Below are 16,091 nucleotides of genomic sequence, written 5' to 3'. Positions count from 1 at the left end.
CAATATCCCTAATTATTACAGAAATGCAAATCAACACTACAGTGCAATTATAACCACACAACAGTCAGAATGGCCATCACCAAAAGTCTACAAATTATACTGGAGAAGGTGTGAAGAAAAGGGAACCCTCCTACACTCTTGGTGGGAATGTAAATTGATGCAGTCACTGTGGAAAACAGTATGGAGATTCCTTAAAAAGCTAAAACTAGAGTTACCATATGCTCTAGCAATCCCACTCCTGGGCGTAGTATATTCAGAAAAAACAAAAACTCCAATTCAAAAAGATACCTACACCCCAATGTTCACAGCAACACTATTTATAAAAGCCAAGACATGGAAATAACCTAAATGTCCATCAACAGTTGAAAAGATAAAGAAGATGTGAGATAGAGATAGATAGATAGATAGATAGATAGATAGATAGATAGATAGATAGACAGACAGACAGATAGACAGACAGATACTATAATGGAATATTACTCAGCCATAAAAAAGAATGAAATAATGCCATTTGCAGCCACATGGATGGGCCTAGAGATTATCACATTAAGTGAAGTCAGTCAGACAAAGACAAATATATGATATCACTTACATGTGGAATCTAAAAAAATGATACAAATGAACTTATCTACAAAACAGGAAAGGACTCACAGACATAAAAATAAAACTTATAGTTACCAAAGGGAAAGGTGGAGAGGAGGGATAAATTAGGAGTTTAGAATTAGCAGATACATGCTACAGTATATAAAATAGGCAAAGAACAAGGAGCTACTGATAACACAGGGAATTATATTCAAAATCTTGTAGTGACATAATGAAAAAAATCTGAAAAATACATATATGTCTGGGTGCATATATATGTATACTTTGCTGTACACCTGAAATTAATACAACATTGTAAATCAACTAGACTTCAATAAAAATGGTGCTCACCATCACTAAACATCAGATAAATACAAAACAAAATTACATCCAACTCACTTCATAAAATGGCTCATCAAAAAGATGAGACATAACAATGATTGGAGAAAGTGTGGAGGAAAAAGAACGCTGTGCACTATTGGTGAAAAGGAAATTGGTTAGAGACACTGTGGAAAACAGTATGGAGGTTCCTTAAAAGTTAAAAATAACAAATATATGTATGTATTTGCATGACTGGGACATTGTGCTGTACATCAGAAATTGACACATAGTAACTGAATGTACTTAAATTTTTTTTTAAGTTAAAAATAGAACTACCTTATGATCCAGTAATCCTACTGCTGGGTATATATCCTAAGAAAATGAGAACAGAATCTCCTAGAATATTAGCACCCCATGTTCATTGCTCGTTGTAGCATTATTCTCAACAGCTAAGACATGGAAATGACCATAGTATCTGTCAAGGAGGAATAGATGAAGACAATGTGAGATTGAAATTATATATATGTTGTGTATGTGTAAATTTATATTCACGTTTTAACTATGCATTTACACTGCTGTTAAAATTTCAGCTACATCTCATGAAAAATTGCTCTGATGGTTGTCAGGTGATTTGGCCAGGTTGTCTCAATGACTGTGAGTTTCACAGATGAAAGGAGAGAAGAAGAAAATAAATATATATTCATCCCTTACTTTTTCCAAGGGCAACAAGCCCTGATAATGTTCAAGAGAAAATACATGCTTTCATCAAAATATTAACAGCCATAAATTTGAACAGTCCTGTATCTCCAAGGCAGGTGAGAACAAAGCATCCAACAATTTCATCCAGTTTAAATAATTCCTGACTTTAAGATCTTGAGTCCTACAAAGTTCACCCAAAACAGTACGGGGTAGACACACAGACAAATCCTATGATTTTCTTGTACTTTAAGGACATTTTTTTCCTTCATGTTACAATTACTTCATGTTAAAATGAACAAGCATAGAATGTTCTAGAGCTTCTAGAACTTTTTTTTTTCCCTTTTGAAAAAATTTCAACAACCTTTTCCATTACTGGCTTAGGTCTGATTTGTAGCAAACTTGGTGAGACACCCTTTGTTTCCAAAAGGACAAAATTAAGACTCCAGGGTGGTTTACTAAAACAGTTATAACACCAACTTCTTTATGAATGTTGCATTCAAATAAGTGGTTAACTATAAAATAAATACTTGGGAATCTGGTATGTAAAATGAACAATGGGTTGAGTTCTTAATATTTTATTTAACTTTATATGGTATTATATTAACAAATCTCATGTATTCTGTTTTTATATGATGAGAACTTGATTCTTTCATACTACATGCAAACTTAGAGATACAGAATAAAATGAGGGATAAAAAAAAAACCAAATTTCAAATTTGTAGTAGTAACAGTGTTATTATTTTAGTTCTTTCTTCAGGTATACAAACATTTTCTGACTCTTTCTAGAATTAAATAATTTTGGAAAATGTATTTAATCCCAGACATCAAGTCTCATCAGAACGTTTATATTCTAGCTCATGTGGCACAAGTACACACAATCAGGCTAACATTTGATAAAAATTTTTAAATGACTTTGAGATCAGTAACAATCCAGAGGAGAAAGTGACAGGGTATTTTTGAATAATACATGAATACCCCACGAGTGATGTGATTACATCACTTAGCGATAATGGAAAGACAGAATGCAGGTAAGAGGAGCATGGAAGATACTGAAAGCCAGAGAGTGAAGGGAGGATGAGAAATGCAGAGACTGGGGATATACTAATTGTGATCACCAGAATGGAGGTTAAATTCTAAAATCAACTGGGATGTCTGGAGTGGGACAAAACTGTGGAGAAAAGTATGCATGATTTCTAAATAAGGGCTAGAACCGAGAGAAAATGTTCCCATCTCTACATGTGACACATGTGACAAGAAGAGGGAATGGAAGGGAAATGTGTGCAATCTAGTCAGAAACTACGGCTGTCTTGCCAAACTGAATGGAAGGGCTGGGCTTCAAGGCAAAGCAGAGTCTAGTTTCACAAATTTTTGTTTAAGTAGCTGAGAAACTTTAACAAACACACAAAGCAGCTAATTAGATGTGTGTCTGTGCCTGGTATGAATTAAATGATACTTTCAGTTTTGACCACGTGGAGGCTAAAATGATGGTAATACAGTGAGCTGGACTGGATGTCTAAATCCGAGACACAGAAAATTAAGTGTACTCCTGGACAGGACAGGAAGAACTGATAATAATGAAAAGGGTCTTGGGAAAATGAAGGGAAACAGGGAAATATAGAGTAGGTGGAAGCTAAAATTGAGGAAGCATGAAATGAAACCATGAAGGAGAAATACCATCATCAGTCAGTCAAATAAGGGTAAGAAGTATGAAGAGTGGTCTATAGATACATATCAACCTAGAAACAGATAAAAACATACAGTTGATATAAGGATATGGATATGACTATAAATCCGAGATAACTTACAACAGGTTCAGTTTATAACTGTTATTATCCTGGTAAAATTATTAACAATTCTCCGCTGTCTCTCAGAAATGTGAAACTTCGGGTGACAAAGTTCCAGCGGATAAAGAACGAGACATACAAGTACAGATAACTAATTTTATATGTATCTGTGCATGTGTGTGTGCAAAAATTTCTCTGTGTAGGTAGTAGGTATTCCATATACAGCAATTTTAAAATGTTACATGCATTATTTCCAGGAATTTACTCTAAAGTGAACACTGAATCATCCCCTTCTAAAATTACATTTGCTGCAAACGTGCCCTATGACATAACGCCCTTCTGACTGCTCCTTTCACCTCTGTGTTTCTCAGGCTGTAGATCACGGGGTTTAACATTGGAGTAATAACTCCATATAGCAAGGAGATGAGTCTGTCTCTTGCTGGGGAGTGCTGGCTGGAGGGGCGTACGTAGGTAAATATTGTCGTGCCCCCAAACAGACAGACCACCAGAAGGTGAGACGCGCAGGTGGAAAAGGCTTTACACTTCCCTGCCACTGACTGCATCTTGAGGATGGTAGATACGATGTAGAAGTAAGAGATGAAGGTGAGCAGGAAGGCACTGCTCCCCAAGATACCGGCTTCCACCAAAATAAGCATTTCTGCCACGTAGGTGGATGAGCAGGAGAGGGCCACCACTGGTGGGATGTCACAATAGTACTGGTTCACTCGGTTGGAACTGCAGAAAGAAAGGCGGAATGTGGACACTGTATGAATGAGGGAATTGAGAAACCCTGCTGCCCAGGTCCCAGCCGTCAGCTGGACACAGCGAACCTTGGTAATGATGAGGGTGTAACGAAGAGGGAAACAGATGGCCACATACCGATCATAAGCCATGACAGAGAGAAGGAAGACTTCCGTCCCCACCAGGGCTACAAGAAAATAAAGCTGCAAAGCACACCCAACAAAGGAAATGCTGTTCTTCTCAGTCAAGAGGTTCTCCAGCATCTTGGGGACAGTAGTTGATGGGCAGAATATGTCCAAGAGGGATAGATTTGCCAAAAAGTAATACATGGGTGTGCGCAGTTTTTTCTCAGTCCCAATGGCCAAGAGAATGGCCCCATTTCCCACCAAGGTAAAGTGATAGATGATCGCAAAGACCACAAAGAGAGGGTAGCGCACCTCAGGGAGGTCTGAGAGCCCTATTAGGATAAACTGAGTCACTGTGGTTTGATTGTAGACATCCATCTCCTCTGTACACGAGGGTCTATCTGAAGGGAATGTAACCACAGACACAGGTTAAAAAGCTGAAGAAGCTAGTGATGAGAAATTCTTGTGTAATGCTTCGTGTGTGCTTGATGAGGAATTCTGTTAAAATTATACTTTAATTAGAGATTTTGATCATTACAACCACTCTTAAAGACATCTCCTGTGTTTATCATCCTCAAAAGATTCATTCTTAGTTCCTTATCAAGAGGAAGTGCTCTGAGAAACTGTAACAGAAAAGAATTAGATCTGTTCCTTTGGCTTTAACCCTGTGCCCTGTTTTCTAGGCTGTCTTGCCAGCTCTGCACCTTTTGCAAAAGAATGTTGCCTTCAGCCTAAAATATACAGGAGAGCCTATTCTCAAGGCTCTGACCTTTAAGGATATTAACACTTTTGCACCTATATAAAGATGACAAGTTGCAGAATAGAAAATAACTTTTGTCTTGTTAGAGGTTTTTCCAGGGGAACCACGACCTGACCCACAGCTGCAAGAACAAAGGATTCCTACACCAAGAAGTTTGCAACAACCAGCCACACCCCCCTCCCCTTTTTAGTATAAAAGGAGCCTGTATTAAGACTTGGGGAAGATGGTTCTCAAAGACATTAGTCTGCCACCTTCCCAGTCTTCCGGCTTTCCAAATAAAGTCGCATCCCTTACCCCAACACCTTGTCTTCCGATTTACTGGCCTGTCATGCAGTGAGCAGCATAAGACTGAGCTCGGTAACAAAACCAAGGAAACATTTCAAAATCTGCCTTCAATAAAACTTGTGATCCCTTCAAGAATGCTTGAGATTTCACAATTCAGTGACAGCGGATGGTGTGTTTCTCATAACTGCTTGGGCAGTTACCTTATTGGGCCTTGTATTCCCTCAGTGTGTACAGTTTTTTGCACTATCTCAATTCAAACTATCTTGAAGATAGAATCTGTACATTATCCCTTAATAGACATACTGGATACCAACACATTGTATGAAAATATTTCACTAAATGATTTTTGAATAAAGCAATGAATGTTACTTTACCTGCTCTGACAAAGTGCTTTTATTTACTAGTAGAAATAAATATGGAAATGCTTTCATAAGTTCAAAATCATAATTATTTAAGTATCAATAAATATGTATTTTCCAGAAAAAGATAAAGTAATAAAAATTAAATTAGCCTATAAAATATAAGTTAAACTTGGTTTGGGTCTAAATGTGACCCAAACAAGAAACAAATACATTAATATTCATTTTCTTTATCTTTTCAAATGATATATTTCGCCATGTCTAAGGATATTTCAAGAAATATAGGACTTAAAAAATTATATATGCTTGAACATATTGGTGATACTAACTCTTATTTAATTTTATAATTGCATTTGTGTGTATCTTACTAGTCCACATAATCATAGTGTTTATGATAGTTACAAAAATGACTCTAATTCAAGATCTACAAGTCAATACCTCTATGGATTTTTTTGGTCACTTTGAAAAGTAACTTTTTTTTTAATATCACATGTGTCATAGCAGAAGATGATTAGAAAATAAAACGCTAAAGCCACTTTCAGTGGTCCCCCTTCCACATTTATTTCGCCTACTGGAAATTGTTAATGATTTCTTTACTGAGACAAAAAATATTAGTATAAATAATATAATTTATGCACAATGATTTATTTATACACATGAAATGAGATTACTTTCTGCCACTTTTTTTCCCATGCAATATTGAAATAAGAATCTCTGAGACACGTTGGGAGATATTTTTACTCTTTCTACAAGCAGTGCCAAATCTGTGCCAGATGCTTGGGAGAAAACAAAACCTTTATCAACAATACTCAAATGGTGAGATTTAGGAAAGAAAATTACTGTGATAAACACAAAGTGTCTGGATATCATTAGTCACTCAATACAAGATGTTTAATGAGTGAATTAAAAAGATCAAAACAAAAACTTCTACTGTCTCAGCTCTCAAAATCTCAAATTTCCAAGATTATATAAAGCTGTCCAGTTTCAGTTCATCTACATCTTATAAATTAATATTTTGAAAATAATGTAGATTTCTGAAATTTTTAAATGAACTTTCCTTATACGAAAAATTAGTAACTTGAGACAGTAAATATTAAGTTTTATATTAAATAGTCATTTTCCTTTATACCCACGCTTACTAATTTGACTCATTGATTTTTTTAGCAAGGATTATGAAAAATAAGTCAAAAACATCCTGACAAACACATAAGGTAGTTCTACACCAGTTTACATAATTAACATGCATTTTTTTAAAACATAATAGACTTTCTCTAAATTGTGTAATTTATCATTTACATTTATTAAATCAAATTCATGGTCTTGGCATACAAAATGCAGAGTTTATATATTTAGGGTGGGAACTTTTTCTTGTATTAACAAAACCCTCCTTTTAAATCAAATATAATTGAAGCTTAGGTATTTGCCATATAATTAGAAAACTGGGTGCTTTTTCAAATAATGTGTTGTTAAGGAAGAAGGTCTATAACGTTTCTTATTAACCCAAGAGACTGGCAGCACATATTTTAGGGAATCAAAGAAATTCTTACGAAGTACAATCTCTCACCTCTTTTGTGAAATTAATTGGTGTAAATATAAACATATGTGTATATGAGGAATCCTGATTGAAATCAGTTTTTTGTCATAAAAGGCCAAACACATAATGAGAATTGGAACTAGGGATGTGTGGCTTAAGATGAGCCTTCTCTAGGAATCACCCAGAAAACATCTTTCTTATTATTCATATATGACTTACTCTCTTGCATATGGTGAAACTCAAGTGTATTATACATGAGGCTTTTTCTTTTAGCATACAGTCACTTCAAATTTCCACTATACAGAGAAAACAAATTAGTTTAATTAAGTAAGAAAAATTACTGAGAAATGTTAGATCTTAAGATAATACAATAATTATAATTTAGCACAGCAATATCAAAGAAATATTACATTTAAAATTTCTCTTAAAATCAGAGAAAGTTTTTTGTTAAACAATGTTGCTAAAGAAGTTCTATAGTCTTGATTTTTAACTCATGAAGTAATAGCCAATAAAATAAATCAAAAAATCCCTCATTAAGTTTACTATCTACACCAGCTTTGTGACATCTTTGTTGCCTGTTGGTTTCATGTAGGTTTCCCCAATTTTCTAGACAACGTACATTCAAAACTATGGGTCAGAAACATTGATTTGGATACAGCAGCATTTCCATACAGAGGTTTTGGGTGCACACTTGTGTGGGTATGCACAACTTTTAGGACTGAAACGAAACAGTTTAAAGCATTTATACAGACACCCATTCTATCATATTTGAAATTTCTCACCTCATCTTACCCATAAAGCATTCATTTTTAACTCATTTGTTAAATGCGTACATCTTCTCACCCTATTAACATCTTTACAAACATCTGATTGTTTACCTTAGCTTAAAAAGTCTAGAATTTAATGTACAACTTTCTAGCATTTTCAGTTTCAGATACCAGCATTCACTAAGAAGAAAGTAAAATGATCCAGCCCCCCCCAAAAGTCTCGGTAAATAAAAGCAAACTACTCACTACTCAAAATACACACCTAAAGAAGGTGCTATTTATTCTGTAGTTTATATTATGCCCACTTTTCCCCAGGGGGGAGACCATAATAAGGACTAGAGAGAGAATAAAGCGCTCTTCTTCAAAATCCAAACAACTACCATCCGAACAATGGACACCTACGAGTAATAATAGGCACTTATCGTATAGTTAGCCAATTTAATGTAAGTTTAAAAAAATTGCTAACATAAGTAAAATGAAAATTTTGCTCTTTGTAATTGCCTAGAGTACCATTAAACAAAATATTCTCCAGTAATTGAATTGCCAGGCCAAGAGGAAGAAAACTGATGTTACAGCATTTTTCCATAATCAGAGTAATAATTCTAGCACGGTGTGATTACACCATGCACTTGCTAAGATTTGCATTTTTCAAGACAGATAAACTGTGTGCAGTAAACACATTTTTTTATATGGTTAAGACTACCCACATGAAAAGTTGTTTGTTACAACCATTTGGACTCAGATTTAGTGGAATTTCAAACTTATTTCAACCTGTAACTGCTAACCCAATTTTCCAGAAGAATGTTTTTGATTAAAAATAATTTAGATCTACAAATTTCGAAAATATATGTGTATATAGAACGATATATATGTTTAGTAAATCCAGGTGAAGGGAATATAGATGTTCACTATGCCATTTCGATTCTTCTGTAACGTACATTTTCCAAATAAAATGTTGGAGAAAAATCAAGCAGAAAAAGAAAAATGACACAGGGAAAATTCAGTGCAATTCACTCTGATGCCCACACACCTACTCAACCATTCTATTATTGTGAAAAGAGCAATTATTACTTAACTCTATATTGTGCGGGGTTTTTTGGTTTGTTTATTTGCTTGTTTTGGAAATATTCTATTCCTACTTCCCCAGAAAAATTGGCTATCTGGGCTGCTTCTCTGCTTTTTTCATTTTTTAAATATGTTACTGAAATTTTGGAAGATCTGTAATATCTTTTTAGATCTTTACATGGTTCCTGTTGTAGTTTATGAAATAGGTTTTACCTTCAGTTGCTTTATATGTTACCCTGACATTTTAGGGCTTCAGACAATAGGGATGAATACCCTATTACCTGTACTTTTCTTCTCAAATCCTCTTTTTCTCTCCTTTCCTGGAAGTTGGCTGATCATATATTTGGAAATCATGATACCTTTGAATCAAAGAATACCTCTCAAAAGTAGTGCTTAAGAAAAATTAAGTTTTTATCCTTTTTCCACGCTAGTCCACTGCATATCCCTCCAATCATTCTATCAGGGGTCCTGACACTTGGAGAGGAAGAAGGAAATGTAAAGTGATTTGAGCTTGGAAAACCTTTCCTGAAAGCAGTTCTACAAAATTCCAGTTACTCTGTATTTGAAAGGGTTCAGTTATCTGACTACCCTGGAGATGCCAGGGAGTCCTGGATACACTGTTTTTATCTGAGGCAGCGCTTTGAAAAGCAATCAGAAATTTCAAGGACTGAATATATTCTAAGTTATTATTTAGTTTAATTATAGATATATATATATCTTTCCAAAGTAATTTTATATACATATCTCTAAACTGTGTATGTTCATACCGAGGTGAAGTATTTGACAACTATCAGGTTTACATAACATTCCGACCTCCAGAAAATTACATCTGTTACTCTGGTAAATTATGACTTGTTCACAAATATTTTTTCTCCTTATTAAGATAGGAGTAGGGGTGGAAAGATAGAACTCCCCATCTATATGTCATCAACAAACATGTCTTCCGAACTAATGGTTCTCATTTTCAGCCTTCCTTTTAGCTAGATGGAACAATCTGATGAAATTCAGGTTAATGAGTATTTATCAAATTTGATGTTTGTATGATCCATGTCATAGTTATAAAATAATAGGTAATTTACCTCTAAACTCCTATTCGTAACACCCTTAATATTTCTATATTATACCACTATAGTTTAAAATTTTAATGTTCATAAATAGTTCTTTAACTTTCATTATTAATTCATTTCATATTAATATTCACACATGGACATGCTCTTCTGTATTTCTCTCCCCAAGCAGGATGCATTACAGCTATAATTTCTGTTCATTATCATTATTTCCTTTATCATCATTATTAAAATTCCTATTAAAATAAAAATCCGTAAAAAGAGCCTATAAACAGAATGTAGATCTTTTCCTCAATATTTGAAAGTATGCATTTTAATTAACATTACAGTAAAATTGACTTGTTTTTTTGCTATACTATTCTATGAATCTTATCACTTGTGTAGATTCCTGTAATTAACCACTACAATCAGAATACGTAACAGTTCCCCCGACCCCAAGCCCTCTGATACCCCTTTGTAGTTACACTCTGACTCCATCCTTAACTCCTGGCAGCTGACTGTCTACTCATCACTGTGGTTTTGCTATTTGGAGTATATCACATACATAAAATCGACGGTATGTAACCTTTTGAGACTGCTTCTTTCACTCAGCACAATTCTTTTGGAACAAGTAGATTACACATACCTGCAGTTCATTTTTATTGTTCAGTAGTATTTCGTTCTATGATGTATCACAGGTGGTTTGTGCAACCCTCACTTAAGGACATTTGGATTGTGTCCTGATTCTGGTGATTATGGAGAGAGTAGCTGTAAGTTTTCACATACAGGTTTTCCTGTAAATGGAAGTTTTAACTTCTCTCAAATACCTAGGAGTGTGATATCTTGTGATATCATATGATTAATATATCTTTACCTGTATAATAAACTGAGTTTTTCAGAGTGATCATACGATATTACACATTACCATCCAATGCGTGAGACTTCCAATTGTCATATGCCCTTATCATCCTTTGGCATTATTGCTATATTGTATTTTGATAATGGTTTCTCATGTTACCTCAAATTTGCATTTTCATAGTGGCTATTTATTTTGATATGTTCATGTACTTATTTGTCATTTGTTTATCCTCTTAATGAAGTGTCTATTTTTAATCTTATTTTCTACCTCTTTAAGTATTGAGCAATTTTTATGTATTCTCAGTGCATGTCCATTGTCAGAGTGTCCTTTGCAAATACTTCCTTCCAATGTGTCTTTTACCTCCATTATGTTATCATTGGTTTTCACAGAGATTTATTTACAATCTGTTTGCTCTTATTAAAATTATGTTTAGAGCGGTTTTGGGCTCACAGCAAAACAGAGGGGAACATACAAAGGCTTCCTGTATACTTCCTACCTCCAATATCAACACGCATAGCCTTCTCCGTCACCAACGTTCCTAATGACAGTGGTACAGGGGCTGCAACGTTCTGTTTTACCAACAACGAATGAGCTCCTTGCAAGCACTTGGTGTTATCAGCGTTTTGGCTTTGGTCATTCCACTAGGTGTGTAGTGGGATCTCAATGTGGTTTGTTTTTTCTTTTTGTATATATGTATATTTTTTATTGAAGTCTAGTCAGTTTGTAATAGAAAAGAACAAATTGGATTCTGTATTAGATCTGTTCCTTTAGCTTTAACCACTGTGCCCTGTCTTCTAGGCTTAGTCTTGCTAGCGCCGCACTCACATAAAGATAGCAAGTTGCAGAATAGAGAATAACGTTTGTTTTGTTGGAGGGTTACAGGGGCACCATGACCTGGCCCATGTGGACAGCAGCAGGAACAAAGAATTCCTACCAAGAAGTTTGCAACAACCAATCACACCCTCTCCCCTTTTTTAATTAAAAAAGAGCCTTAATTCTGACTTGGGTAAGATGTTTCTCCAAGATATTAGCTCGCCATCCTGCCAGCTTTCTGAATAAAGTCACTATTCCTTGTCCCTTGTCTCCCGATTTATTGGCCTGTCGTGCTGCGAGCAGAATGAGTTTGGACTCAGCAACACTTTTACATTTGGGAAACCACGTGAATGTGTTATTTGTTTATAATTCAGTAAATAAATTTTTATTGAAATTCTCCCTCGCCGGAACCCAATCAATACTGTTAAATCAATTACAGCATCACAATAGTCTCTCCATCATCTGTTCTCACCTCCAACACATATCCTGTCACCACCGCTGTCCCCACTCTGCCATTACCCTGGGAAGAAGTAGGATGCTTTTTAAAAATGACATTCTTTATGTTTTAAAGCCAAACTTTCTAATTATCAATTTACAGTCATAAATCCTTATAAATGCAAAGTGCTCTCAAACATATGGTCTAATTAGGTCACTACAACACACCTGTGACAGTTTTTATGTTTTTAGCCCCATTTTATAGAAAATTGAAGCTGTAAGAAACTAAGGGCCTTGCCCAAGGTCACTCCTCTGGAAATGACAGGGCTAATCTCCATTGTCTGAAGAACAGTTGACAGTCCTTCTGATGCCACTTGGAGGCTGACAGCTTCCCCACCATCCTTCCCGACTCCAAAAAGGGAAAAAAGGAAAGATGGCAGGAAGCCTTTGACAGATTTTATTTCCATCCCCTGACATTCCAGGACAGACTGATGTAAGCATGGGTCAGTCTGGGTTTTGGTCCTGGGGGGACAGTCCTGGCAGAGGGAAGAAAACAGTCAACTGGAAGGGAGGAAAATGTTCCTGGCTGGTGTGGAGAGATCCCTGCCAGCAAACGGGATGGATGCTCCAACTTGCCAAAGACATGCCCCAAGGTCCCATTAACACCATGGTGCTGAACCAGAGAGACGCTGAACACTTAGGTAACACTGCCGACTTCCTGGCAACTTTCAAAAGCAAGACTGTTTCTACTGACAGAGGTGTGGGTGGGACATTTGAGGATGGAACTGAGAATGGGAGGGAGGGTTTGGCAGCTGAAGATGGAGTTGCAGGGCGCCCTGGGTGTGCATCTCAAAAAGTTTTCCTATGTAAGATTTTCCTCCGGTTCCATTTCTTAACCTCCTGATCAACTCTAGAGTCCCAGATTCACATGATGCTAGCCATGAAAAGAATGAGATGCGCCCTTCACAACTGTTGCCTGGAGCCATGGTGGAAGCCGACTGGGGGTTCAGAACAGTAGCAGCAATAGTGGAAAGGACAGCTTGTAACCAGGATTTCTCATCATCTAAGTATGGTACATAATACAAGAAAGCCGTGTAAAATGCAACATCCAAGGCCATTCATAATGGTCTCCAACATGTGTTCTGATTACCAGAAGTCTGTCACCACACCTCCTAGCAGAATAAGGTGACATGGACAGCTCCTCTGATTCCTCCTGACCCACCACCCAGGAAGAACACAGACTGCTTCTGATGCAACATGATGTATTTAACCCAGGCAGGAGAGAAAATCAGATGCTCAACCATCACACAGAAAAGGCTGAGAATTTTTAGCTTTTTTTTCCCTGAAGAAAGGAATAAGTAACTGTCAATAACTCTTCATCCAACTCTGACATCTTTAATTCACAATTCACAACTACTTTCATGACTCCAGAGGTTGTAAAAAGCATCATAAAATGTAACAGCTAAAATTTACCAGAAAGCCAACTTAGTTTTAGTCTCACCCTAAATTCTCAGATGAACTCACAGATTTCACTTAGCTCTGATGTGGTACCTTCCCAAGAGGGCAGGAGATAAAGATGGAAGGAGCCAAGTGCAGGTCCGTCAGCTTCAACACCTAAATTTGGCTCCACGGCAGCTCAGCCAAATGGAAGAATTCATTTCCTTCCTCCCAAAGCTTCTGATTCTTAGAGCAACGCAGCACGCCCACCCTCAGTTATCTAAGAGACCCAGGTGATGAAAGGGAAAAGGAATTCTCCCCAAGATCAACATCGGACCACCAGAAATAGGACCACCTTCGCACTGAAACAATTCTCCATGGCCACATTGTTCTATTTTCTTCTAATCATGGAAGATCTAATTACAGGGAAATGCTAATAGCTTCATTATGTGGCCACAGGGCTAATCAATTACGTAGCTAAAGAGTTTGAGGACTGAGCTATGAGCTATTTTTGGAACAACACCTGATCCCTTTATATAAATCTATTGTTACCAAGTGTAAGTAAAACTCTCACCAATTGGAGAATCAAAGGACAAGACTAAAAAGATTTCATGTTGAATATGCTCGCGTCTGACTCAGGCTCACTCTTGGTAGGTCCAGTTCAGTGTGGAGTGGGTGCTGGTACAGACTAAAAGGGTGGAAAAAAATGCAGGTGCTTGGAACCATGTTGGGAGCAAAACATAGGACAGGCACTCAGAAAATTCTGGCAACCCATGGAGGAGGGGTCAGAAGAGTCTAGATCTCTGTTGGTGGGGTAGGCCTACAGAAGGAACCCTTGGTGATGTCAGGCAAGTAAGGATCAACAATTCTTATTTGGATGCACCCGCCCATGATGAGAAGTTTCTGTGCAAAGAATATGAAGAGAGTCACCAGGTGTCAGGGAGGTTCGGAAGAACAAGGCCACTATGCTAAGCCACCCACAGGGCAAGAGATGGGCACTTCCCCAGAGGCCATCACAGATGGGTGGAAAGAAGCCACCTGACATGGGCAAGTTGGTTCACGAGCCTATAAAAGAAGTCCTTGTCCCAGGAGACACCCACATCCCCACATCAGGACTCTCTCCAGCGGTCTGTCACGTCATCCTAAAACCATCTCAGATGGAGACTGGGAGCCGTGGGGCCCCCGCCTCATCTGACCTGGTCCCCTCATCATCCCAGCTCAGTTGTGGCAATGCCACCCCTTTGGCAAAGTGACGGTCTTCAAAACGTCCCCACAACTCTGGCGTCTACCCCAGATTGGAAGATCCCTTTTACATTTTCATGCGCAAAATTATCCTGACCCTTATGTTCCACAATTACCTTGGTCATCCTATAACTCTATGTCTTAGCAATTATACATAAGAATCATAGAGGTGTTCAATTTAACAATTATTTCATTTCCTTGAGGACTTTTTCCTTCCTCTTAGAAAATTCCTTAGAGCCCTAGACCATTAATAATAATAATAATAATAATAATAATTAATAATAATAATAGTAATGATAATAATAATGGTAGTAGTCACCGTGCCTCGCAGGTACCGAGTGCTTACTCTGTCCGGCACTATGCTAAAGGCTTTACACATTTACGTTTCCTACATCATTAAATCACATTGCATCAGCCCTGCAGCATAGGTGCTACTATTGTTTCCATTTTACAGAAGAGGACACTGAGGCACAGTGTGCCAACCTTCATCCCATCTTGTTCCCTCACTTTGTGAGGAGCCCCATGCCAAAGAGTAAAGCCTCAGGAACCCAAAATTTATAAGCAGCGTTTGTTTACTGCTGGGAGCGAGGGGGCTGAGGAGAGGATGAGACTGATCTGGGCTTTCGGGAGCGGTCTCTAGACTTCCTAAGTCACAAAATTCATACAAGAGGTAGCTACTCTATTATTTTGCTGTGGCGCAGGGAACAGCCAGTTTTTACCTTACTGTCTTCTTGGATCTCCCAGTCACTGGAGAAAGTCGCCAGTTGCTGCCCTCGGGAAAGCTGGAAAACTGGAAAAGGCTGGAGAGCATCCTTCTGTTCCCCTGAGTGTCGGGAAAGACAGCATCTTGGAAGATGACTCCATGAGGCTAGAGGTTATCCTTTTCATCCATCCTAATGGAAACGCGGGGGAAGCAGAGCTGTAGACTGGACAGCCATGGGGAGGACCATCTTGAATGAAGTCAGAGAAGACTTGTGACAGTGTTGCCAGCTACACAACACTGTCTCCCACAGAGGACTCTCCGCAGAGGAGCTACTATTTCTAATCGTTTCTCGGCCTCATGCTGCATGAGTCCATCCTTAAGGTTTTCAAAACCCCCTCTAAGGACAGCCCAGGAGAGCACCTACCCCTGGCCCTGTGGCCAGCAGACGGCTCAGTCTGGCTTGAACACCCTTCCCCAGAAACCATCTTCTGTCCACCAAGCACGGGAATCATCCTTGTTTCCCCAAGTCTTAGC

The 16,091-nt window shown here is 37.6% G+C and overlaps 2 protein-coding genes across 2 annotated transcripts in view; both read right to left on the bottom strand.

Annotated features, from left to right (window-relative positions):
- The window catches only part of GARIN6 (golgi associated RAB2 interactor family member 6), a 108,157-nt gene extending 92,487 nt beyond the window's left edge, over positions 1-15,670 (bottom strand). The window contains exon 1 of the mRNA XM_031441321.2: positions 15,574-15,670. The gene's annotated coding sequence lies outside the window, so the exon portion shown is untranslated. The remainder of the gene's footprint in view (positions 1-15,573) is intronic.
- On the bottom strand, positions 3,686-4,686 carry LOC105093507 (olfactory receptor 5V1). Its single transcript, XM_010985382.3, has one exon. It carries the CDS (start codon positions 4,628-4,630, stop codon positions 3,686-3,688), a length of 945 nt encoding a protein of 314 aa, XP_010983684.2. The 5' UTR covers positions 4,631-4,686.
- Positions 15,671-16,091: the final 421 nt, after the last annotated feature.

Source organism: Camelus dromedarius, chromosome 3 (assembly GCF_036321535.1).
Source record: "Camelus dromedarius isolate mCamDro1 chromosome 3, mCamDro1.pat, whole genome shotgun sequence".
Classification (NCBI taxonomy): Eukaryota; Metazoa; Chordata; class Mammalia; order Artiodactyla; family Camelidae; genus Camelus; species Camelus dromedarius.
The sequence above is the reverse complement of the archived record's forward strand: the minus strand, read 5'-3'. Positions and strand labels throughout refer to the sequence as shown.

Bases quoted from the DNA above. Each gene is read 5' to 3' on its own strand.
- LOC105093507 (XM_010985382.3), bottom strand. From the start codon at position 4,630: ATGGATGTCTACAATCAAACCACAGTGACTCAGTTTATCCTAATAGGG.